This window comes from Oryza sativa, chromosome 9 (genome assembly GCF_034140825.1).
Source record: "Oryza sativa Japonica Group chromosome 9, ASM3414082v1".
NCBI lineage: Eukaryota > Viridiplantae > Streptophyta > Magnoliopsida > Poales > Poaceae > Oryza > Oryza sativa.
In genome coordinates, this window is record NC_089043.1 from 6,060,720 (window position 1) to 6,084,789 (window position 24,070).

The window sequence follows — 24,070 nt, forward strand, 5'->3', positions numbered from 1 at the left end:
ACAATCACTCGACATGGTGACGTGTCCGGCCGGGCATGGTTACATGCCGGTGGATTGTGTCTTGTGGGTACAATTGTGCACCTCTGGCCAGAGTAAAACTATTCGAATAGCCGTGCCCACGGTTATGGGCGATCAACCAGAATCACCGTGATTAGTCTCAGTCCCAATAAATTGACTCAATGCACTGTAGTTCAGGTGGAATGGTTGGGCCTGTTCAACGTGGTGTAGCGTTGATTAGTGGAGATTGAATGTTACCTTAATTACTCAATAGTTTTACTGTTTTGCTCAATAAAATGTTTTACAACTGCCTTTATACAAATAGCCGTAAACCGTCCTTGTATCCCCTTGCACGTCTGCATTGTTGGTGTGGCTTGCTAAGTACGGTGGTTGTACTCAGCATTTGCTATTGTTCCCCCATTTCAGAAGTGTAGTGCTTCTGAGCTGAAGACGAAGTTAGAAGACTAAGGCTCAAACCCCAGTTGAGTTTTGCCTGTGGAGTGGAGTTGAAGCCCAGCTAGGATCGCCTTTTCCGCTGCTGCTGCTTTCGTTTCGGTGTGAGGACTAAGTGCCTCTTCTGTAAGTATTTTACGCTTTATTTATGTTTGGATCTGTATATTAAGAGGCGGCATTCCAGATGCTGAAAACGCCAAGGATTACATTGCTAATGTCGAGGAGAACTTTAAGGGCTCCTCGAAAACTTATGCTAGTGCTCTCATCATGAGAATGCTCACATCTCGTTAGAACGGGAAGGGGAGTGTGAGAGAAAACATCATGACAATGACCAACATGGCGGCACAACTAAAGAGTATGGACATGTCCATCTCTGATGGTTTCCTGGTTCACTTCATTATGAACTCATTGCCATCTGACTACGGTCCATTTAAGATTAACTATAACACTCAGAAGGACAAGTGGTCAATCGCCGAGCTCATCTCTCACTCTGTGGAGGAGGAGGAGTGTCAGAAGGCGGAAAGGCAAAGAAGCAAGCCTACCTTGTTGATAATGAGAAAGGCAAAAGGAAGGCTGATGAGATTTGTGCTGCTGAAACCAGTAAGAAACCCAGGAACTCTCCACACAAGCCCAAGCCAAAGGGGAAGCCTAAGACACCAGCTTCTCCTGCTCCTGGTCCATCAGCAAGTGCCATAATATGCAGGTTTTGCAAAAAGCCAGGGCTCATTCAGAAGAACTGTAATGGCTTTAAGAAGTGGCTCGCTAAGAATGGAATTGAGTTCCGTGAGGACTATCGCAAAGGGGGAGCGAAGTCTTAAAGTGGCGGACGGAAACGAACTTCATGTAGAAGCTATTAGAGACCTTTCATTAGTTTTGGAAGGAGGCCATCATTTATCACTAGATGATGTTCTTTATGTTCCATCTGTCAAAAGGAACCTTATTTCTGTTTCATGTTTAACCGAACGCGGTTTTTGTCACGCCCAGAAATTCTCGAACCAGAATTTCTAAGCTGAATGTGCATTAAATCCCTGTCCAGGACCAGCCAGGGTACACAAACGACAATTGTTGACATACAGATCCACGTCTTACAAAAATAGAAAAGATTACAAATGCAGCGGAAAAAGAGATAAAAGCGAGCTAAGCCTGAAGGCTTGACTCCTGCAGCGGGCGACTCCATTCCACAGGCATCCTTGACGGCAGCGACGAAACCAACCTCTTCGAGACATCTTCAACTGAGAAGGACTTCAACTCTGGTGTGGGGGAAAAGAGAGCAAGACTGAGTACTACCCACTGTACTCAGCAAGTCATACCGGAAGAGGAGGTATGATGCAAGATATATCCAAGGGAGGCTAAAGGTTCTTTTGCATAAAGCCGGCATTTCAAAGCAGTAGTTGAAAGCAGTAAAACAGTTGTAGTAATTAATCCATATTAACCAATCACTGTCCAACGTTACATCACGTTGCAACAGGCCCAACCAACCACCTGAACTACACCAGTTCATTAAGCTAAACTAGGGGTGAGACTAATCACGGTGAATCTGGTCGACCGCCCATAACCGCGGGCACGGCTATTCGAATAGTTTTACTCTGATCAGAGGTGTACAACTGTACCCACAAGACACAGCCCCACGACACGTTCCCGTGCGCCGACATGCCACCACGACATACCGGAAAGAGGCCGTGACAGGACCCTTCGCATAACCCCCTCTAACCGATCGCACCACACCTTAGGGTTCGCCCCCGTCCCCAGCAGGCAACGGGCAGCCCCCCTTTCGTGCCGCGGTGAATCCGGAAGCCGATCAACCGGACACCCCGGCCGACCCAACTCCATCACGCCCACCCTCGCCTGGGTACGTCGGCTAGAGAAAAGCTACACTACAAGCCCAGCCGTTGCCCACGCTGGCTTGTGGTAAGTACGATAAATTCTTCCAGGGCATCCCGCGAACCGGTCCTTAATTGCCATGGGCACGACTAGCAAAACCATGCACCCACAGCCCACCATGTAATGTATTTTAATTAACTAACACCATTGCGGTGGCACTAATCCAAAGCTATTGCCAATAATCAAAGTCTATGCTTTAATGTGACCCCCCTTTTGTGCACTAGTTGAACTAAGCATGGCTAAGCATCTCCTAAACCAACATCTAGTCATTTTAATACCCAAGTTATCAAAGGCGTAAGGGAAACAACATATAGCTGAGTAATAGGACCCATCCCACATGATATTGTAAAACAATGCAATATTTAATAGAAATGCAGGATACTTGTAAATTGGGTACAATATGATCAATTGCAATGTATGACTTGCCTTGCTCTCGCACTGATGAGACCACAGCAACGTCTTCGAGCAACCACGAATCGACGAAACGGCCGAAATCTACGCGACAAACAAAGCACACAAGCAAAACATGCTATAAGACTACTGAAACAGGAAACAAAACCATTTTTAATGGATTCTATACATTTTTATGAATTTACTGAGACTTGAATGGACTTAAACGGAGCTCGGATGAATTAGTTATGATTTTTAGAAGATTCTCTGTGTTTTTACTATTAAAGAAAAGCCGTAATCAATTTATTGCGCAATAATTCATCCCAGGGCTGACGTCAGCATAAGGAGGGGTGGCGCCGACACGCGGGACCTGCGGGTCAGTGACTCAAGGAGAGAGAGGGGCGGCTGGCAAGCGGGCCCCACCGAGCGGCGGCTCAAGAGAGAGAGGGAGGGGCGCCGGCACGTGGGCCCCACTGGCAGTGGCACAAGGCGGGAGGGGCGCGGCTGGTGGCTCGGCTCGGCTTCAAAGCCGGCAGGCCAAGCATGGCGAATGACGGCGGCACGCGCGGTCGCCGGCGACGGCAACCGGCGGCGCGGACGGCGACGGCAGACGGCGCGAAAAGCGGCGGCGGCGGCCGAAGACGACGATGCGCGCGCGGAGGACGGCGACGCACACGGAAGAGAGGGAAAGAGGGAGGAGGGGGAATTTTTCACCGAGGTTGGCCGGCGCGAGTGGAGACGACGGCGAACGACGACGACGAGCGACGGGAGGACGACGGCGACGGGCGAACGATCTCCGGGACCTCCTAGGGAACAAAATGGGAAGGATTAGAGGGAGAGGGGTGGTCTACGGCGGGCGGAAACCATGGCCGAAGGCGGCGGCAATGGTGGTACTCACCGGCGCGCGGGGAGAAGCGGGCCCCGACGGCGGGATTGGATGGGGATGCGGCGGCCGGGGTAGCTTTGGCGGCGGCGAAGCTAATGGCGGCGCAGATTGACTCGGCGGCGGCGAGCGGCGACCGGAGGAGTGGAAAAGGCGGCGGCGGCGGGTGTAGCGGTGCGGGAGTGATGGAGGGCACGGGAGAGAGCGGCGGAAAGAGGAAAAAGGTGGAGGGGAGTGCGGGGAAGCTTTATTGGGGCTCGAGAGAGACGGACGAGGCCGGGAGGCGGCCGGATTTCTCGCCGACGTGGGGAATGGAGAGAGAGAGAGAGAGAGTTTCGAATTTGAATCCCTCCGTTGCGGGGTGCACGCGCGAGTGGGAGGAGTGGGGATGGTGGGCGGCGACGTGGGCGCAGGGCGCGGAGTGGGGCGCGGAAGGCGGGGAAGGCGGGCGGCGATGGGTGGTGGTTTCGGCGGCGGTTGGCGCAGGCGTGGGCGGCCGGAGGTTAGGGAAAGGGCTGACAGGTGGGCCCCACCTGTCAGCGCCCGAGAGGGAGAGGGAGGCCGGGAGAACTTCGGGAGTGGGAGGGAGGAGCGGGCCGGCGCGGGAAGAAATGGGCCGAGCCGACGGCCCAAGAAGAGAGGAAAAAGGAGGAAAGAAAAAGAAAAAGAAGAAAGGATTTTTTTTCCAGGGATTTAATATTGCACTTTGCTTATTTTAATTGGTTAAAATTATTTCCAATGCTCTGAAAATTCCACTAAAAATCCTGTTAGCGTATTTTGACATGTAGAACCCAAGAAAAATTCCACATGCCGATTCCGATTATTATTTGCATTTATTAATTTAGGGTTTCTTTCTTGCCTTTAAACAAATAATTTCTTCCAACCATTTATTAATTGAATTTTTGCTAGGGAAAAGAACTTCTGGGCGCGACAGTTTTAGAGTTCATTTTGGACACAAAGAATGTTTTATTCAATTTAATGATGAGATTGTGGGTCTTGCTCTCCAGCAAGGCAATCTTTATTTGCTCTCTCTTGATAATTCTGCAATGAATGCTCATGATGTTGTATGTAATGTTAAGATTAATGAGACCTCATCGAAATTATGGCACTGTCGCTTAGGCGATATTTCGAAGGGGAGAATGGAACGTCTCATTAAGGAAGAGATACTTCATTCATTAGATTTTACTGAGGACAATCCCTGCTTAGATTGCATAAAAGGCAAATTTACTAAGACAATGAAGAAAGGAGCCCCTAGGAGTACGGGAGTACTTCAATTAATCCATACGAACATATGTGGCCCATTCCCAATAACGTCAGTGGATGGTTATGATTCATTCATTACGTTTACTAATGATTACTCTCGCTATGGTTATATCTTTCCCATTAATGACCGGTCTGAGGCACTAAAAAAATTTAAGATTTTTAAGGCTCAAGTGGAGAATCAGCAAAATGTTAAGATTAAAGTAGTGCGCTCAGATCGGGGAGGAGAGTACTATGGCAAGAGTGCTCCATATGGGCAAATTCCGGGGCCATTTGCCAAATTCCTACAAGAAAATGGCATTGTAGCCCAATACTCTATGCCCGGAGAACCACAGCAGAATGGAGTGGCTGTGCGCCGCAACCGCACCCTAATGGACATGGTGTGAAGCATGCTTACTCATTCCAGTTTGTCTGTGAAATTGTGGATGGAGGCATTAAAGTCTATTGCCCATATATTAAATTGGGTTCCTACCAAGTCCGTACCTAAGACACCTTATGAATTATGGACTGGTAAGAAACCGACTCTAAATTATTTAAGGATATGGGGCTGTCCTGCTGAAGCTAGGCCTTTTAATCCACATTTAAGAAAATTAGATTCTAAGACTGTAAGCTGTCACTTCATCGGATATCCAGAAAGATCTAAGGGGTACCGGTTTTACTGTCCAGACCATGTCCATAAGTTTGTTGAGATGAGACACGCAGTCTTTTTAGAGAATGATCAAATCCGTGGGAGCTTACAGAACAGGGAGATAGACCTTGAGGAGATTCGGTTCTCGCAATCGGCCATCCAACAGGAAAATCTAACTGTACCTCAGATTGTGCCGTAGGCGTCTTCTTCTGTGGCCCAGGCTCTAGTTGAGGATATTAATGAACCTGTAGCACAAGATAATGTGCAAACTCCACAACCCACTGAGATCACTAATGAACCATTAAGAAGAACACAGCGAGAGAGGAGGTCTGCTATTCGCAGTGACTATGAGGTCTATATTGGAGAAGACATTGGGAAATCAGACGATCCTACTTCATTTAATGAAGCCATTAATAGTGAAAGTTCATCCAAGTGGCTTGAAGCTATGGAAGATGAATTAAAGTCTATGGGCACTAATGGTGTTTGGGATTTAGTAGATATTCCTGAAAGGGTCAAGACAGTAGGCTGTAAGTGGGTCTACAAAACTAAGTATGACTCCAAAGGGAATGTCGAACGATTCAAGGCAAGGCTCGTAGCTAAGGGGTTTTTACAGAGAGAAGGGGTAGATTATAATGAAACATTCTCCCCTGTCTCAAAGAAAGACTCATTTAGAGTTGTCATGGTGCTAGTAGCTCATTATGATCTAGAGTTACATCAAATGGACATTAAGATTGCATTCCTTAATAGTGACTTGGAAGAGCAAGTTTTCATGACACAACCGGAAGGTTTTGTTGTGGAAGGCAAGGAACATATGGGATGCAGACTTAAGAAATCAATTTATGGTCTTAAGCAAGCGTCAAGACAGTGGTACCTTAAATTCGATAATATGATAAGAAGCTTTGGATTTATGGAAAATGAAGTGGATAATTGCATTTATATGAAGAGTAAGGGTGGAAGTTTATAATCTTAATACTCTATGTGGATGACATCTTATTGGCTAGCAGCGATAAGCACCTGCTGCATGAGACTAAGGTGTTTTTGTCATCTAAATTCGACATGAAAGATCTTGGTGATGCCTCTTATGTATTGGGCATTGAGATACACTGAGACAGGTCTAGGGGAGTATTGGGGTTATCTCAGAGATCATACATTGACAAAGTGCTAAACAGATATAATATGAGTAAGTGCTCTATCACGCCTGCTCCAATAGTCAAGGGCGATAAGTTTGGGTTATTCCAAAGCCCGCGGAATCAATTAGAAAAGGAACAAATGAAGGCGATTCCGTGTGCTTTAGCTGTCGGGAGCTTAATGTATGCCCAAGTCTGTACGCGAGCGGACTTGGCTTTTGTTACTGGAATGCTTGGCAGGTACCAGTCAAATCTAGGACTAGACCACTGGAAGGCTGTTAAGAAAGTCCTTCGCTATTTGCAAGGCACTAAGCACTACATGCTAACTTATAGAAAGTTAGATAACCTTGAAGTTACTAGTTACTCAGACTCTGATTTTGGAGGGTGCATAGACATTAAGAAATCCACATCAGGTTATGTCTTCACTCTCGCAGGAGGGGCTATTTCATTGAAAAGCTCCAAACAAACTATTACTGCATCGTCGGCAATGCAGGCTGAGTTTATTGCATGTTTTGAGGCAACCGGACAGGCGGTATGGCTAAAGAATTTCATTCCAAGGTTAAGAGTGGTCGACAGCGCTAATGGACCACTCACCATATACTGAGACAATAAAGCCGCAGTTTTCTATTCAAGTAACAACAAGTCAAGTGCAGCTGCCAAGCACATTGACATTAAGTATCATGTTGTGAAAGATAGAATCCAAGATCAAACAATTAAGGTTGAGCATATAAGCACTAAGTTAATGCTTGCGGATCCGCTCACTAAAGGTCTACCACCCAACTTATTTAACGAGCATATTGCCGGCATGGGATTAGTAGGTGACCTATAAGCAAGATTCTAGAATAGAGGCATAAGAATCAATCAACACCCAATAAGATTAAGTTGATTCCTATCAAGGTATTATAGTGGCTATAGGTACTGTTGTCATAGTGACATTTTATTGATTACTATGACACATTGCTTTGGTTCGCTATTCTACTTAGACTGGACTCGTTAGCATTAAGATCAAGTGGGAGAAGATCAAGTGGGAGAATGTTGGTTGATCTCCTGGTAACGAGACCAGAGAGACACGTCGTGGTCTAGGCCCACCCACACCCACGCCCACACGCGGCTAACGGCGAGGAGCGAGCGATACGCTCGCATCTCATCCACTACGTGCGCCGATCGGATGCGCATCGTTCTCCATAACGGATTCTCCCCCGATCTCCTCTAGCGCTATATTAAAAGGGAGAGGCCGTCTGTGCTTAGGTGACGATCTAAGTACACTAAACCCTCCCGATAAACCCTAACGCCGATCCTAAGAAGTGCTGGAAGGAGACCGAAAGGCGTTCTCCAACGCCGTTCCCGGCCAGTGCAGGTGGCGGCCTGAAGGGCGACGCCATCTGCTTCACCTCCGGCAACTTGCTACCACGACCTCGACATCACCGACGACTCCTACCGCGACTAAGATGGCTTCAAGCTCAACCGGTCAGTCAATTCCCGCATAAGTTTAGGTGATCATGTATGTGCTAAGGATAAGTTAATGAGTATAAGATCTAATAATTGTATCGTAGTCAACACTTAAATTAATAAGATTAGCCCCATGTAGTATTTTTATTTTCGTGGTTGGGACGCTTTAGATAAATTCATGCACTAAAACTAGCGTTTCAGAGCAAGTTTAATAGTATAGCTAACCGTTGGCTCCAAATTATCTATAGTCAATTTAATAATCAATTCATACAATAATTACCTATAAATATATACTACACAATTAATATCTTATCCCATCTGACATACACAAATACATCTTAGAGTTTGTGTTGTAGCTGTAGCCAGTTGCTCTTCTCTCTTCTCTTTTATTTCATCGAAACATGTTTATAGCTAGATTATAGTCTCTATTACCACACTAAATTACACCAACGTAATAAATTGTATTCTGTCCATTTAATTTACTTATAAAAATAAGTATCTGACGTGACGGCCCTCGCTAGATGGGGGAAGCCGGAAGCCCAAAGGGCGTTTAATTTAATAATTCAACTGCTGTGCTTCTCCTCCGGAAACGAAGGGTGACTTTAGTCAAAGACTGGTCACCACCCCACTTTGCTTTTGGCGACGAAACCCTCGCCGCGATGGCTACGACCCGCCGCCGGACCGCCTCTGCGATTCCCTCCTCATCCGCTCCAGCCGACGAGCTCCCCGGCCGAGGAGGGGACGCGCTGGGGGCGGAGCGCCTGGAGGGTTCCGTACCGGCCGGGGAGTTGGTAAAGGCGAAGGCGACGAAGAAGCCGGTCGCGTTCGCGCGCGTCTGGTCGGAGGCGGACGAGCTCCGCATCCTGGAGTGCCTCGCCGCGCACGTCGAGAAGCACGGCGCGCCCCCGGGTCGCTCCCAGCTGCCCGAGGTCCTCGCCGGCCGCGGCCTCGACAAGGAGGAGTTCACCGTCTCGGAGATTTACGAGAAGGTGCGCCGCCTACGGACCCAGTACGACAAAATGCTCTCCGGTCCTCGGCCCGTACCAGGCGACAACAGGTTCGAGCTCTCTTGTGCCATTTGGGGCAACCCCGTCGCGCCACCACCAACCTCTCCGGCTCCGGAGAAGAGCTCGATTCCGGCGTCGGGAACCAGGGGCCGCAGGGACCTAGAGGAGCTGCGTCCTCTGTATCCTTATCTCGTCGATGAGGTGGAGAGGATCAGCACCAATGAGTTGGGTGGACATGTTCTCAAGATGGGATTGGAGTTCATCGATGACGGTACAGCCGTCCGTATGAACGGCATGGCGAAGAAGCAGAGGGTTCTGGAGCTCAAGACGATGTTGAAGCTAGATAGTATGAGGAAGGAGGTGACGAGGACGTTGCTCAACAACATGGATTGACAAGATCCTCCATCGTGGTATGACTTTGTGCATGCTGTGCCCCTTTTGTTACATATAGCTGCACGCCAATAGTTTTAGGATGCATTAGTACTCTATCTATTATAAGATGGTAAGGATGATCCAATGATATGTGATCTGGTCATGGATTAGTATATATTAGTTTGCCTAGTAAGATGATGCTGATGGTCCAACGGTATGGATGGCGTATGGGTTATTAATATATGTAAGTTTATCTAGTAAGATGACGATGATCTATATATGATCTTGTTTGATACCATCAGCCTTATTTATTTTTGCGCTTGAAATGTCATTGGGCCTTCATATTTGATTGGATGATTTATGGTCAGCTAGTTAAAATGGATTCAGGGATTCAGTTAGGCAGAAAGTTATGTCAGATGAACCAGTACTATATTGACTAAAATTGGAAGTAACTTGATGTTAAGGTAAGTTAAAAGGACACTTGATGTTACAGTATGTTCAAAGTAGAAAGTTCTCATATATATAACAAAGTAAGTTCATTGAACACATGGGATTTGTGTACTCGAAAAACCTGGAATTGTATCTTAAGCTGTCAGGACCACCGAGAAAGATATCTGAAGCTCCCACTACAAATATTTGGTTTTACTACTCAATTCCTTACATGTCTGCTGAATAAACTGTGTATTCAAATGCTTAGAATTTAGACGAAGCGCAAAGAGCTTAACACAATGAATTGTGAGGTATTTAGAACAATTCGTCCCTATAGATCTATTTGCATGATACAATTTTAGAGATCAAATAAGATTGAATCAATATGTACGTAGAACTATTTTCTATATTAACGAACATGTATAAGTAGTTGGTAAACGTTATATAAATACATTTATGTAAAAACATTATAAATAGAGTTGGCGGTGGTGCCAGATTCACTGCCACCACCATTTGACTTCTTTTAGAATAGCATAGATAGTCAGATACAGATTATTCTTCCTCTTACAAATCCATAAAAAAACAATACCGTATCCGTATATTTTATTTTTTGCAGATAGTGCCTACAGGCACATATAGATGCCTACAGGCACAAATATTACCGTATCCGTAATATTTGCACCAAGTTTTAGTAATTCGCAGTATCAATATTGTGCTGTGTGTACTTTATTTTTCCTTGAAAAGTGCTCTGTGGTCACTTTTGTTTTATCTTTTCATGGGGAAAATCAAATTACTAAGACCTTGTGTCGCATGGGCTGAAATTTTGACCCATTTATGTGTATGGGCCAAGATTTTAGTTAAAGTTCCTGCCTTGTAAACTAGTACATATGGATGGGTTGGGATCTGGCCCATTAAAACAAGTCCTGAATGGTTTTCCCGGTAAGAAATTATATATTTGTTCTGTATGAACTCAATTGGTTAGATCAACCTGATGTTTGCCTGATGAGGAAAGAAAACCTTTGCTTCGTCATTCTGTACAAACATATATATTTTCTGTTGACAATACTCAGTGAAAAAAACACACTAGAACGGATACCCTCATCTCAATTGGGCGGTAAGCCCCATCTCAATCGGGCACAGCGTCCGTCACAGGCTAGAAGTCACTGATGTGAAGAGTTATCTCAATCGGGCAAACGGCCGTCACGAATGAATATATCTCAATCGGGCCCTAAGTAAAGCCCGTCACCGATAGCTTTGACCCAGACGACCAGTCAAACTATAGCCCGTCACAGATGACCTATCTCTATCGGGCCACAACTAGCGCCCGTCACAGATGACTACTAACCTTTATCGGGCCTAAACTAGAGCCCGTCACAGATGATACTCATCTCAATCGGGCCTAAACTATAGTCCGTCATAGATGACTGATGACCTCAATCGGGCCTAAACTAGAGCCCGTCACAGATGACTACTGACCTCAATCGGGCCTAAACTAGAGCCCGACACAGATGACTAGTGACCTCAATCGGGCCTAAGCTATAGCCCGTCACAGATGATCTCATCTCAATCGGGCATTTAGTTATGGCCCGTCACAGATGACTATAATCCACAAAAAAAATAAATTTTGTTTTTTTGACTAGCCTCAGGCCTTTGCTAGCCATGCCCGCTGCAAAAATGACAGAAACAAACACAGATATCCAATATCCCCAGCTCCCCAGCATCACCCATTCATACATATGCATTCACATACACAGACATCAACATATTTCACACAACCACACATTCACAGCCATCTCATATTTCACATCCATTCACATATTTCAAATCCATTCAAATATTTATCATATTTCACCTGCAAAACCGAGTTAATTGGATCAAATATTTATTTAGCAAGTCTTAACATAAACATATGAAATATATACATAAATATAAGCATCACAGTTACATCACCACAGTTGCATAATAAGTGTTCATCATTGCCTAAACATAGAAGTTCAACATTGTTCATCATTTTAGTTTAAGCCTAAACATTCCTTTGGGGTTAATTATTTCGCGGAGGATGAAGCTGGCTATCTCCTCACGAACCTCCTCAAAGCTGGTAGTCAGAGACTTGGTTATTGTGCCCTACATTGTCATAATTCCAGATTAGTTGATCGATCATATATAAGTACTAAAATGTAGTTAGTCTATCACAATTGAGACCACCGACCTCAAACTCAGCCAAAGTCTTCACCTTTTCTCTATACAGAAGTCGCATGTTGTGGCACACATGGAATCCGCACTGGTCACCTATTTGTTGCTTCACCGAGAAGTCTTTTTTGTGGATGAGGGTGTCATGTCCTGTCTTCTTGAGGCCTCCTCTTTGCACGTATTAGGCCCACGCTTCATCTATCGCTAGTTGAATTGGGGTCCAATCATATGCGTTCTTATCAATTCTAGAGTTCAGGTAATGACATGTACTCCATTTAGGTGTTATGACCAGAAGGATCCAATGGGCACTGCGGCATTAATATAGTGAAAGTTAATTAAGTACTCAAGGAATGTGTCATGCTGTTGTGTATATTTAGTTAACACTCTTACTATTTATTATAGGCACACATAATGTACTCCTTGTCTCGGCGGGACCACAAGGTGTCGTAGATGTAGTTGACCATTCCTTGACGGTCATTCTGGAGATTTGTGACAGTGACCACTTGTGGATGAAGGAAGGCAACTTCCGGTGCATGCTTCTGACACCATTGCCAACTTAACCTACACATAGGATCAACGATCTTGTAAGGAAGTTAAACCGATTGTTATTACCAGAATGAGTTGGGCGACAATACTTACAAGGAGTAGCACTTAAGGAGGCTTGTGTCCACCGCTCGGAGCTTGTAGAGGTCGAAAAGATCCTTGAAGTCGACCACGATATAATTTGTTGGACCAAGGAATGGCTTTCCATCGTGCTGTCCAAGGATATCGGTAGCTTTACTTGGCTTCCTGGCGTTAGATTTCTCCATGTAGTATAAGTGAAGGTCCTTGCAAGCGGTGCCCATTGCGGCAAGCACGTCATCTCCAACCAATGGCATGCCTAGTTGGAACTCCTGTGGAGCGACGTATTTCTTCTTGACCTCTTTGCCCTTAGTCTCTTCCTGGCCCTTGCCCAGATCTAGCTTTCTTGGAGCTAGAAGCGAGGTCTGCACCTTTCCTCCCCTTCCTCTCCCCTTTGCTTCGGGTTTATCGAGAGTAATTCTCTGAGGGGAAGAGTGTGCCTTCCTGCTCTTCTTCATCGGTGGGGGTTCATGAATCGCCTTGCTGTCGGCCTCCGTTCGGTCCTCCCCAAAATCCGTGTCGTACTGCAACTGCACATCGTAAGATTGTGCATGACGATCTTGAGCAGGAGGGGCTGAAGGAGCAGAGGCGGGTCTCTTTGGTGGACGACTGCCTGGTGCAGTGGTTGGCCTCGCTGTAACCCTGATCTCAATGAGGTCCTTGGGCCATTGGATGAAGGTACCACGGGCATTTCCTAGTGAGAGGACCTCGTCGTTCGGTGGATACTTCAGAGGGAACAGCTCGTATTCGGGCTTCACCGAGTCGACTTGAACTTTTGCACAGCCGGCCCTGAGTTGCGCTCCATGCACTCTTGTCTCTAGGGTCGGCTTGTACGCAAGTCCCTCGGCTGCTGGAACAGTGAAGGTCGGCATCACCCTAACTGTGAGGGTGCAGCTCGTTGGTTCCTGCGATAGATTAATCAATTTTTTTAGAATATTATATATCATATGGATTCGTTACGTCTTTCATGTATTGAGTAAGTTCACGGTTACCGTTATGTGGTCGACGGCGCTGTCGACCGATGTTGGATTTTCCGCCAACTCAGTTGATGCGCAACTGCTGCGTTTTTCGGTGGGACTTCCTAACTCTTTGTGCGCAGCAGCAGCGGCAGCCTGGGGGATCTGTTGCTCTTTTCGGATCTCTTGCCTAATCTTGGCCCTCATCGACTCGAGCTTTTCGTCGAATCCAGATGTCAGCTCAGCTCGTATCGACTCCCGGATCTTGGCTACAAGGCGTGCATCTTTCTCCGCCTTGTTGGAAGTCCGCTTCTTGTACTGCCACGCGTAGTCTGGAAATCCATACTTCCAGGGAACAGAAGACCCAACGCCCCGTGTCCGTCCACGGTGTTCCTTGTTGCCCAACGCTTTCGTGAGGAGGTCGTCCTCGCGTCTTTGAGAGCAGGCCTCTTGCAAGGCTTGTTGCTCGGCAACCAACTCCTTCTGCATTACAATTTAGTGGGGTCAAATAAACTGCACGATGGGAAACAATGCGAACATCTAGTTTGATTAGACACTTACTATAGCTTCGTATACTTGTTGATCTTCTGCATTTGGCATGAAGATTGTGCCATCATCATGTTTCTGGTACCTAGCCCTGGCCCAGTTCCTAGCCCGAGGGTGTGGGATATCGCCAAACATGAGCGGTGTGCACGATTCCTCCGCTTCTTCATCCTCACGCTGCCATTCCTCTTCCTTACCGGCATATCCGGCGGTACCAAGCCGGTGCGGATGCTGGTTCCTGGTCTGGAGCAAGCGATATGCCTCACTTCTAGCTCTGGACTCGGGGGTCGACTTCTTCGCATGGAATTCCGACTAGACCTGTTCCGTGATCCAAGGAAATTTCTCTCTTGGATCTGGATTTGCCGGGTTGTAGACGAACTCGCCGACTAGCTTAGTCTTGAAGTTCTTCCAAGCAGTGCCCATAACCTTGAAAGCAGCCCACCTGAGACGGTCCTCATGCTCCGCAGGATAATCAAAGCTCTCCTTGAACGTTAGCCAAGCAATGTCCTTCTCTGCGGCCGGCACGAGCTTGAAGTCGTCTTGCAGAATACTGAATTTCTGCCTCCCTATGACCCCACAGATAGACCTAAATCGGCTCAATATTTTCCTTGGAGATGTCCGCAACCCTACGGCGTCCACCGCTGTTATGCGGAACCGTTCCTTAGGAATTTTGTTCCCTGTCCTAGGAGTACGTGCCCTTGAGGACCCACTAGTTGTCGTCGACATTGGTTCGCCTTGCTGAGACATTGTCTACTTTTTTTCCAAAAAAACAAAAAAAACACAATTGAGTGCTACAATCTATTACAATGAATTGAATGTCACTTATAAAAATAAATGAAACATATAAATAAACTAAATTGCGCATATCACAATGATAGAATTAATTGAATGGCACATATAAATAAATTAAACATATCATCAAATCCTAAAATCATAAATTCACCTCATACCATCTATTCATCCACATAGCATGCATCTATCACTAAATTGATTAATGCACCACATTCCATCTATTCATCATCATGTCATCAATCAAAAAAAATCATTCGTTTACCATATATCATCAATCCCTAAAATCATCTATCACTAAAATCATCTATCACTAAATTCATTAATGAAACACATTCCATCTATTCATCATCATGTCATCAATCACTAAAATCATTCGTTCACCACATATCATCAATCCCTAAAATCATCTATCACTAAAATCATCTATCACTAAATTCATTAATGCACCACATTCCATCTATTCATCATCAAGTCATCAATCACTAAAATCATCTATTACTAAATTCATCCCAACATCCACATTTCATCCCAACATCCACATTTTCATTATCAACCACATGCAGGTAGCAGAGGGAGGCGCGATGGAGGACTCACATGAGGTCGGCCGGGGGGGCTCGGTGGTGGCGGCGGCGGGATCGGTGGAGGGCGTCGCCGGTCGGTGGAGGCGGCGGCGGGCTCGGTGCAGGAAGGATGTCGCCGGCCTCGGTGGTGGCTGCTGTTCGTGTCGGTGAAGAGGCAGGCGGCGACGACGAGGAAGGCCGACGCCGGTCGGTGTAGAGGCTCGGTGGCGGCGGCAGCGGGCTCGGTGGAGGCGGCGGGCTCGGTGGCAGTGGCGGCGGGCTCGGTGGCGGTGGCGGCGGGCTCGGTAGAGGCGGCGGGCTCGGCGGCGGTGGCGGCGGGCTCGGTGGCGGTGGTGGCGGTCTCGGTGGCGGTGGCGGCGAGGGAGGACGACGGCGGCAAAGGAGGAGTTGGCGGCGGTGCTAGGGTTCTAAGGAGGCGGGAAATTGTAGCGGGACTTAGAAAAATTTTCGATCCGATCTGAGAAACCCTAGTTATATTAGAGTGATGAGTCATCTCAATCGGGCTTTGCCGTAGAGCCCGTTACAGATGACTCATCGGTGACGGGCTCCATACTAATGCCCGATTGAGATGACATTCAGGCCCGTCACGGATGACTCATCTGTGACGGGCCCTAAGATAATGCCCAATAGAGATAGATTAATCTCTATCGGGCTTGAACTAAGGCCCGTCACCGATGACTATTTTTCCATTTCCCAGATAAGTCTTTATATTTGTGAGTACAAAATATATAGCTGCTGTATAATAATTCATTTTATTAGTCATAACATATTTTCGGATAGTAAATGATTTCAAATCGAAATATGGTCAACAACAAAATTGATCCTCTCATCAAGATGTACAACTTTTATTTTGGTCATTTATCTATATAACTTTGTTTCTAACAGCTTGAAATTGATTTTGACAATATGACAAATGTAAACAGCATTTGTGAGGTCAATGTAAACAGGCTCTTGGGGATCATCGTCAAGGTCAATGTGAGGTCTTACATGAAGATTATGGTTGTATTCTTCTTCATCGACGACGTTGTCAACTCCTACAATTCGGCGCTTTCCATCCCTCACGATGTGCATCTTCTTGTTTGAAGGGTCTTTTATGTAGAATATCTGCTCGACCTGTTTCGCAAGTACAAATGGTTCATCGGCGTATCCCACCTTAGATAGATCTACTAAAGTGAAACCTTCCTTGCCGGCTTTGACACCAGTGCGTAGATTCACCCAACGGCAGCGGAACAAAGGAACCTTGAACTTGACGTAGTTTAGCTCCCAGATCTCCTCAATGCGGCTGTAGTATGTGTTTGACCCAACTTGATCCTGGAATGCATCTATACGGACGCCGCTGTTTTGCACTGTGCTTTTGTCATCTTGTTTGACGGTGTAAAATGTGTATCCATTTATATCGTATCCTTGCCATGTGTCTATGGTCCAAGACGGTCCCATCCCCAACAACTGTACTGTCTCATTTGGGACATCCGTGGACATTGTCACACGATTCTTGAACCATTCGTTGAACCAAGAATTATGTTCTCTGTTAATCCATGCATCAGATCGCCCCAAGTTCTCATCTCGGATTTTCACTAAGTGCTCCTCAAAGTATGGGCCAACTTCTGCATATGTTGGAGCACAGCGTAATGAGCCTACGCGTACGACGTTTGATCGGGCCTAATTCTTTTCCTTCCGATTGTGCCAACACCTGACAACCTTCCCTCGTGACGAGACGCTGGAACTCTGATAGGATCGGCATCGGACATGTAATTGGCACAGAACTCAATAGCCTCCTCGGTCGTGTAACCTTCAATGATGCTCCCCTCGGGTTTAGCTCTGTTACGAACATAAGACTTCAGAACTCCCATGTACCTTTCAAACGGCCACATTTCCCTTAGAAATGCTGGGCCACATAGTTTTGTTTGCTTCACCAGATGAACAGGGAGATGAACCATTATATCAAAGAAAGACAGTGGGAAAAACATCTCCAGGTGACAGAGGGTATTCACAATATCGGTCTGCAGCCCATCTAGATCTTCTGGATCTATAACCTTCTGTCCAATTGCATTGAAGAAGGCGCACAGACGTTGGATCGTGTGACGCACTTTCGGTGGTAGAATGCCTCTGATAGCAACTGGCAAGATTTGTGTGATTAGCACGTGGCAATCGTGAGACTTCATTCCAACAAGTTTTAGATCGTCCAATTTAACATACTTACTTATCCTCGCTGAATAGCCCGATGGAACTTTAATATCCTTCAAGCATGATAACATTGCGATCTTCTCATCCTTCGACAGTGTGTGGCAGGCTGGAGGGAGGTACACTTTACCTGTCTCTGCATCTCGTATGGGCTGGAGTTCGCTGCGAATATTCATGTCCTGTAGATCAAGGCGCGCGTTCAACCCGTCCTTTGTCTTCCCGGGAATGTTCAACATCAGGCCAACCAAACTCTCACACACATTCTTTTCTACATGCATGAGATCAATGCAATGACGGACATCAAGATCTTTCTAGTAAGGTAGCCGCCAAAATATGGATTTTTTCTTCCACATACCCTTCTCCTTTGTCTTGTTACGTTTTCTTTTCTTCCCAAACTCATTGCTTATGTCCTTGACCATATTGTGGACCTCATCTCCGGACAAATCTTTGGGAGCAGGCTGAAATTCTCTTTTACCATTAAAAATTTTCTTCTTTCTTCTAAATGTGTGACGTAGCGGGAGCCACCTCCGGTGACCCATGTATACCATCTTTCGTGATTTCTTCAGCCACCGGCTTCATGTATGTTCCTTGCAATCGGAGCATGCCTTCTTTCCTTTTATAGTTTGTCCGGAAAGATTACCGAGTGCAGGGTAGTCATTAATGGTGCAGAACAATAGAACTCTTAGCTTGAAGTTCTCCTGACCATATGCATCCCAAGTTTCCACACCTTCTTTCCAAAGAATCTCCAGATCGTCGATAACAGGCTCCAGGAATACATCGATATCATTGCCGGGTTGCCTTGGACCTTGGATTAACAAGCACAACATAATATATTTCCGTTTAAAGCATAACCATGGCGGGAGGTTATAGTTCGCAATAAGAACTGGCCAAGTGCTGTGAGTACTACTCATGTCACCGAAAGGATTCATGCCATCCGTACAAAGACATATCCTCATGTTTCTAGGGTCGGCAGCAAAGTCTTTGTGTTTTCGATCTATATTCCTCCATTCAATCGAATCCGCTGGGTGTCTAAGCATACCATCATTCCTTCTTTCCGTGGCGTGCCAACGTACTAACTTCGCTTTGTTCGGGTTGGCAAAGATTCTCTTGAAACGATAAATGATAGGTAGATACCACACAACCTTTGCCGGACCACCCCTCTTTGACTTATTTCCTTCGTCAGCACTTTTCTTTCGCTTGTATCGAGAAGCCTTGCAGACAGGACAAGCATCCAAGTCCGCATATTGCTTGTGGTACAATATGCAGTCGTTGGGACAAGCATGAATTCTACAGACCTCTAACCCCAGTGGACACAGAACCTGCTTTGCTTCGTATGTCATCTCGGGCAATGTGTTCTCAACAGGAAGCATAGCCTTCAAAATTACTAAAAGATCTGTGAAACTCTTGTCTGTCCATCCACTACTTGCCTTCAGCTTCATTAGGTCCAAGGTAACTGACAACTTAGTGTGTTTTGCTTTGCATCCAGCGTACAAAGGCGTCTCGAAATCACTTACCAACCTGCTGAATTTCATTCCATCTCTCTCATTCTGGGCTGGGTCCTCAACGTCACGTAACATGTCTTGCAGCAGATCGTGATCCACATCAACCATTTCACCGCCTAATGGAGAAGGTATAAACATGTCATGCTCATTTTCATCTTCCTGATTATGCGCACCACTTCTGTCTGCTGCTGCTCCACTTCCTGATTCTTGCTCTCCATGCTTCACCCAACATGTATAGCCCTCCATGAATCCTCGTTGTATCAGATGACCGTGTACGTCCTCTCCGCTATCAAACATATTCTTATTCTTGCAATCTGCACATGGACAACACATGTAATCACTGTTTCTTCTTATCCGATCCTCCTCCGCGGCGTTCATAAAATTAATTACGCCCTTTCAGTACTCCGTAGAATGACGTTTCAAATTTTTGGCATACATCCAACTTCGATCAATTGCTAAAAAAAAAACAAATTAGAGGCACATATTATAATATTAGTATTGCAAAAGTAAGACGTGATGAAATTGCTCAATTAATGATTTATATTACTCACTTGATTGATCCATTTTAATCACTTTTGGGAATTTAATTTCTATTTTCCTTGGAAAAAGGACAAAAAATCGCCCCCTACAGCTTCCCACCAAAATAGTGAACAGTGGGATACAGTTACACTAGGTGGTGGGGGGTATTTATACTGTGCAACAAATATCTGTAACGTCCCTAAAACAATCAACCGTGACGGGCATACAAGTAATCTCTATCGGGCCTTAATAAAAGGCCGTAAAAAAAGAGTGTCATGTGTGATGGGCAATAAACTATCTCAATCGGGCCTCTAGTTGGAGCCCGTCACAGATGACCCTCATCTGTGACGGGCTTCTTTTAGGGCCCAATTGAGATATGGAACCCTCATCTCAATCGGGCCTCAACTATAGCCCGTCACAGATAAGTGTCATTCGTGACGGGCTTTAGTTTTATGCCGATATACCATGGCTGTGCGACCATATCTGCCCGATTGAGATTACTTCCTTGTGACGGCCCGCAAATTCCAGTCTTGTTATGGGCCGTCACAGATGGAAGGATCTGTACTAGTGACATAAGAGTAAATAAATTTCACAAAACTACATATATCGTGGCTTAAAATTAGTTTTCATATAGTTAATCGAACAAATAGGATTAATCTAGTCTAGCAACCTGAATTTGTAGTTTATGCTAAAAATATGTGAACCACAGAGAAACACATCTGATGTTCCCAATTTCGTATATTTAGTTCTGCTACTCCATGCCTTTTATGTTTGTTGAGCAAACTGTGCATTTGGGTGCTTAGAACTCAGAAAATATAGAAGACTTAACACGAGCTTCTTTGGCTTTTGCATGTCAATCATGTGGAAGATTTGTACTAGTTAATTCCTCCTCTTATAAATCCATCAAAATATTATCCGTTTTTATGAAAGTTCTGTATATATGTATTAATTGTTCTTCATAGAATTTTGTTTACAGAAATATTAATGCTACTGCCGATGTAATCTTCAGCATATGTAAACAATGTCATGCTTTCTCGTACCTTGATCTTGTCATAATTCATATTGCGCTGTATGTCTAGTTGTCTACTTTTCCTTCAAAAACGTTCTGTGATCAGTGGTTTGTTTTTTCTTTTTTGAATGGTAATATAAAATAACTGAGGCCTTGTATAGGATGGCTGGAATCCTGGCCCTTTCGTTTCAATGGGCCAAGATTTTTTTTTTTAAAAAAAGTAAGCGGTAGGAGAGGTTCCTATAGTGAATAAATATAAATAATATATAAAAAAGATTACAAAATACATATGTACATGAAAATGGGCCAAGATTTTAGTTAAATTTATTGTCGTATACTCGTGGATGGGTTGGAAAACAAGGTTTCAGTGGTTTTTCTGGTTAGAGATGATCGTATTATTCTATAAGAAATTATCAATCAGTTAGATCGATCTAGCTGGTATTTGCCAGTGTCATTTGGAAAACCTTTTCTCCGGTAATGAATACAAGCATAGTTTGTGTACTCATTGCAACAAAAACATAGGAGTAAATTTCACAAAGCTGCATATATCGTGGCTTAATTTGTTCAGTTACCTATATTTTTCTAAATTTAATAAAATGTAAGTTAGAGAGAATCATTTAATACACTATAATGATTTACTTTTGCATCTACGTTTTGAAAGACGCCTATATATAGGATACTTATTTTCAGGCGTTATAAATAGATTCCTCTATGAGTTTTCATTTTCAGATAGTCTGTAAAATGGCCCAACAAAGGCACATTGCCAATTTCCACAAATAGTGTAATCAATTCATTGTGACAAGTTTAAAAAAAATTATAGAAAAGTGCTGCCTTTTATTGTAGTTTATTTGACAGGAAAGATTCTCTCTAAAATATCTTAAGCTCACACCAAAAGATAGAGACAAACACTACTGAGTTTCTCTAATAAGTTTCCAAAAAAAAAAATTTCCACCATTTAGTACCACTAAACACACACTTCTTCAGTTAAGTTTCTTCCAAGCCGCAGACAGGATTATCTCACAAGCATCAGAAGTCATCACCGTAAAAGACAAGCGGCCTCTGCTGCTCTGCATCAAACCAGGGAGTTAAACTCAATATTTAAAATTGAGAAACTATGTGCTGATTGTCTATAAATATATTGTTGATGTAAATTTGGAATCGATTATTCCGCATGAGTTTGACCATGATGCACATAGTGTAATGAAGACATGAGTGTGGAAATCTCTACGCGCATAGTGGAAATCATCGACCCAGGTTACCCAATAGATGCATAGGTAAATCTCATGTCATGATCACAAATAGCCATCACATTTTAAGTTGTTGATTTAGATGTACCGATATATCTAATCTTCTCATCATCTGGAACTAATGCAAAGATATGAGTACCATCAACTGCTCCAATGCAATCGTTAAAATGTGGCCACATGCGACGATCTTTCCTAATTCTGTCATGGACAGTAGGAAAATTTGGATTATTTGGACGTACAATATCACGTCCCAAATCCACTACGACGTAGAGTATTTCAAATTTTCTTGAAATTGTCTCACCGCAATGCTTGAAACGGTTTTGTGCCCTTTGGTTTGATGAACCATCACCTAGTATGTAGAGAAAAATTGCAAGTGCCTCTAATGTATGCATGTGTACAGTAAGTTCCAGCTTATATTTACTAACCAAAAAATCATTTAATGCAATAAAGGTGTGGTCATTCATACGAAGCATCTTGTAGCATTCACCTGGTGTGGCCAAAGTTTCTTGCACCCATCCCATTCCACTGAGACGTGATGTCCTAGGCTCAGCCTTATCCAAGTAGAGAGAGTAATAGTTCTCTGCAATTCTTCGAGTTGTACAAAAATTGCTTGCAGCAATAGCAAACAATTACATGGCAAGCAAATCAAATTCATATTCTTCATCTGATGAACCATTTTTACTCTCACTTTGACATCTACACATTAAAACAATAAATATTATTAGAACACAGATATATCAACATTCATGAATATATAGCTGAAAATAAGTCAGTCCAATAGTAGTGCATAACAAGTTCATAGTAGGTCTAAAAATAAGTTCACATTCATGGGTATACAACATTAATTAACAAGGTGATTTTATCCAACAATAGTGCATGACATAGGTACTCAATAATTGTTCTCATAATTGAATACAACTGAAACAACAAGGTGATACAACCACAAATTGTTCAGAATTAAATTTAACCCATACAAACATATGTCTCAAACACATTTATAGTTCTGAAATGCATTGACATAACTTGATTAAAGGGATACAATTCATGGCTACACCACATTCAACTAATTTACATACTTCACTTCATACTTCTTCTTAAGCCATCCAAAGCGACCTGTAGGAGTGCGCAAATAATTAACAAACATTTCCCTTTGATCCTTCTTGATAAATATTTCAATTGCAATGAAATACTCATTTATCTGTTCAACAGCACCACATTCCTCCACCAAGGCCATAACATCCTTTATAGAACAATCCGGAGGATCCTCTCTTGTTTTAGTGAAGGACTAAATAGATGATAAAGTCTGTGAAGAGAGTTCATTACTCTTTGACATCTCCTCTACCATCTTTTGGGATCCACTCTTGTTCTTTCTGGACTTATCCACCTTTGAGCCACTACCTCTCTTTCGTTTTGTACTTGGTTCATCATCCTCTGTCTCTTCATCGATCTCATTATCATCAGCAATATGAATTGACTCATTGGTGGGTGTTGGTATAGTGCCTTACCATAAAGACCAATGGTTGACACTGGTATTGCGAATGTCTTCAAACATTTTCTGCAGTAGCTCTTCATTTTGCAAGCCAACCTTCATAAACTTGGTGCATCCTGGTGTATCCTACATAACATGGCATTATACAATGGGTTAGAACAATTAATTTGGCACAATAGTTATCAATTTAACACATTATTTCAAAATACTTACTGCTTTCAATTGCTTCCAACGTTCCACAGTAGCTGTAACAGTTTCCTTTGTGTTATCCCATCCTAAACATGTTTGAGATGTCAACTTCATCCAAAAATTGTATTCAACCCTAAGCTTATCCCACTTATTCTTAATTTGAAGCCTAGTGTACCTCAAACCTGTTCTTGCTGCAAATTTCTCAATGACTTCATCATACCTAGGATTAGATAAATAGGTATTTGGACGATTACCCGCATCTACTTGCTCAACAAAAATCTCATAGACAACTCTAGTGTTGTAGTCATTCCAATCAGCAGAGCCCATGGGCATTTTAACACCCTTCGAAGGCCCATTTTGAGCCATGCCTATCAT

The 24,070-nt window shown here is 44.2% G+C and overlaps 1 protein-coding gene and 1 long non-coding RNA gene across 2 annotated transcripts; one reads left to right on the forward strand and one right to left on the reverse strand.

The window, feature by feature from the left end:
• Positions 1 to 2,756: 2,756 nt before the first annotated feature.
• LOC136351921 (uncharacterized) lies at positions 2,757 to 4,272 on the reverse strand. The gene is made up of 3 exons (XR_010735210.1): positions 3,620 to 4,272; positions 3,436 to 3,527; positions 2,757 to 2,826 (listed from the first exon to the last, which is right to left on the reverse strand). It is a non-coding gene; the product is annotated as an uncharacterized lncRNA (long non-coding RNA).
• Positions 4,273 to 4,723: 451 nt separating this feature from the next.
• On the forward strand, positions 4,724 to 9,745 carry LOC4346437 (uncharacterized). The gene is made up of 2 exons (XM_015755284.3): positions 4,724 to 8,086; positions 8,590 to 9,745. The coding sequence occupies exon 2, from the start codon at positions 8,728 to 8,730 to the stop codon at positions 9,466 to 9,468; it is 741 nt and encodes a 246-aa protein (XP_015610770.1). The 5' UTR covers positions 4,724 to 8,086; positions 8,590 to 8,727; the 3' UTR covers positions 9,469 to 9,745.
• The last annotated feature ends 14,325 nt before the right edge of the window (positions 9,746 to 24,070 follow it).

What these genes read in the sequence shown, in the direction of transcription:
- LOC4346437 (XM_015755284.3), top strand. Translation starts at nt 8,728, where the DNA reads ATGGCTACGACCCGCCGCCGGACCGCCTCTGCGATTCCCTCCTCATCC.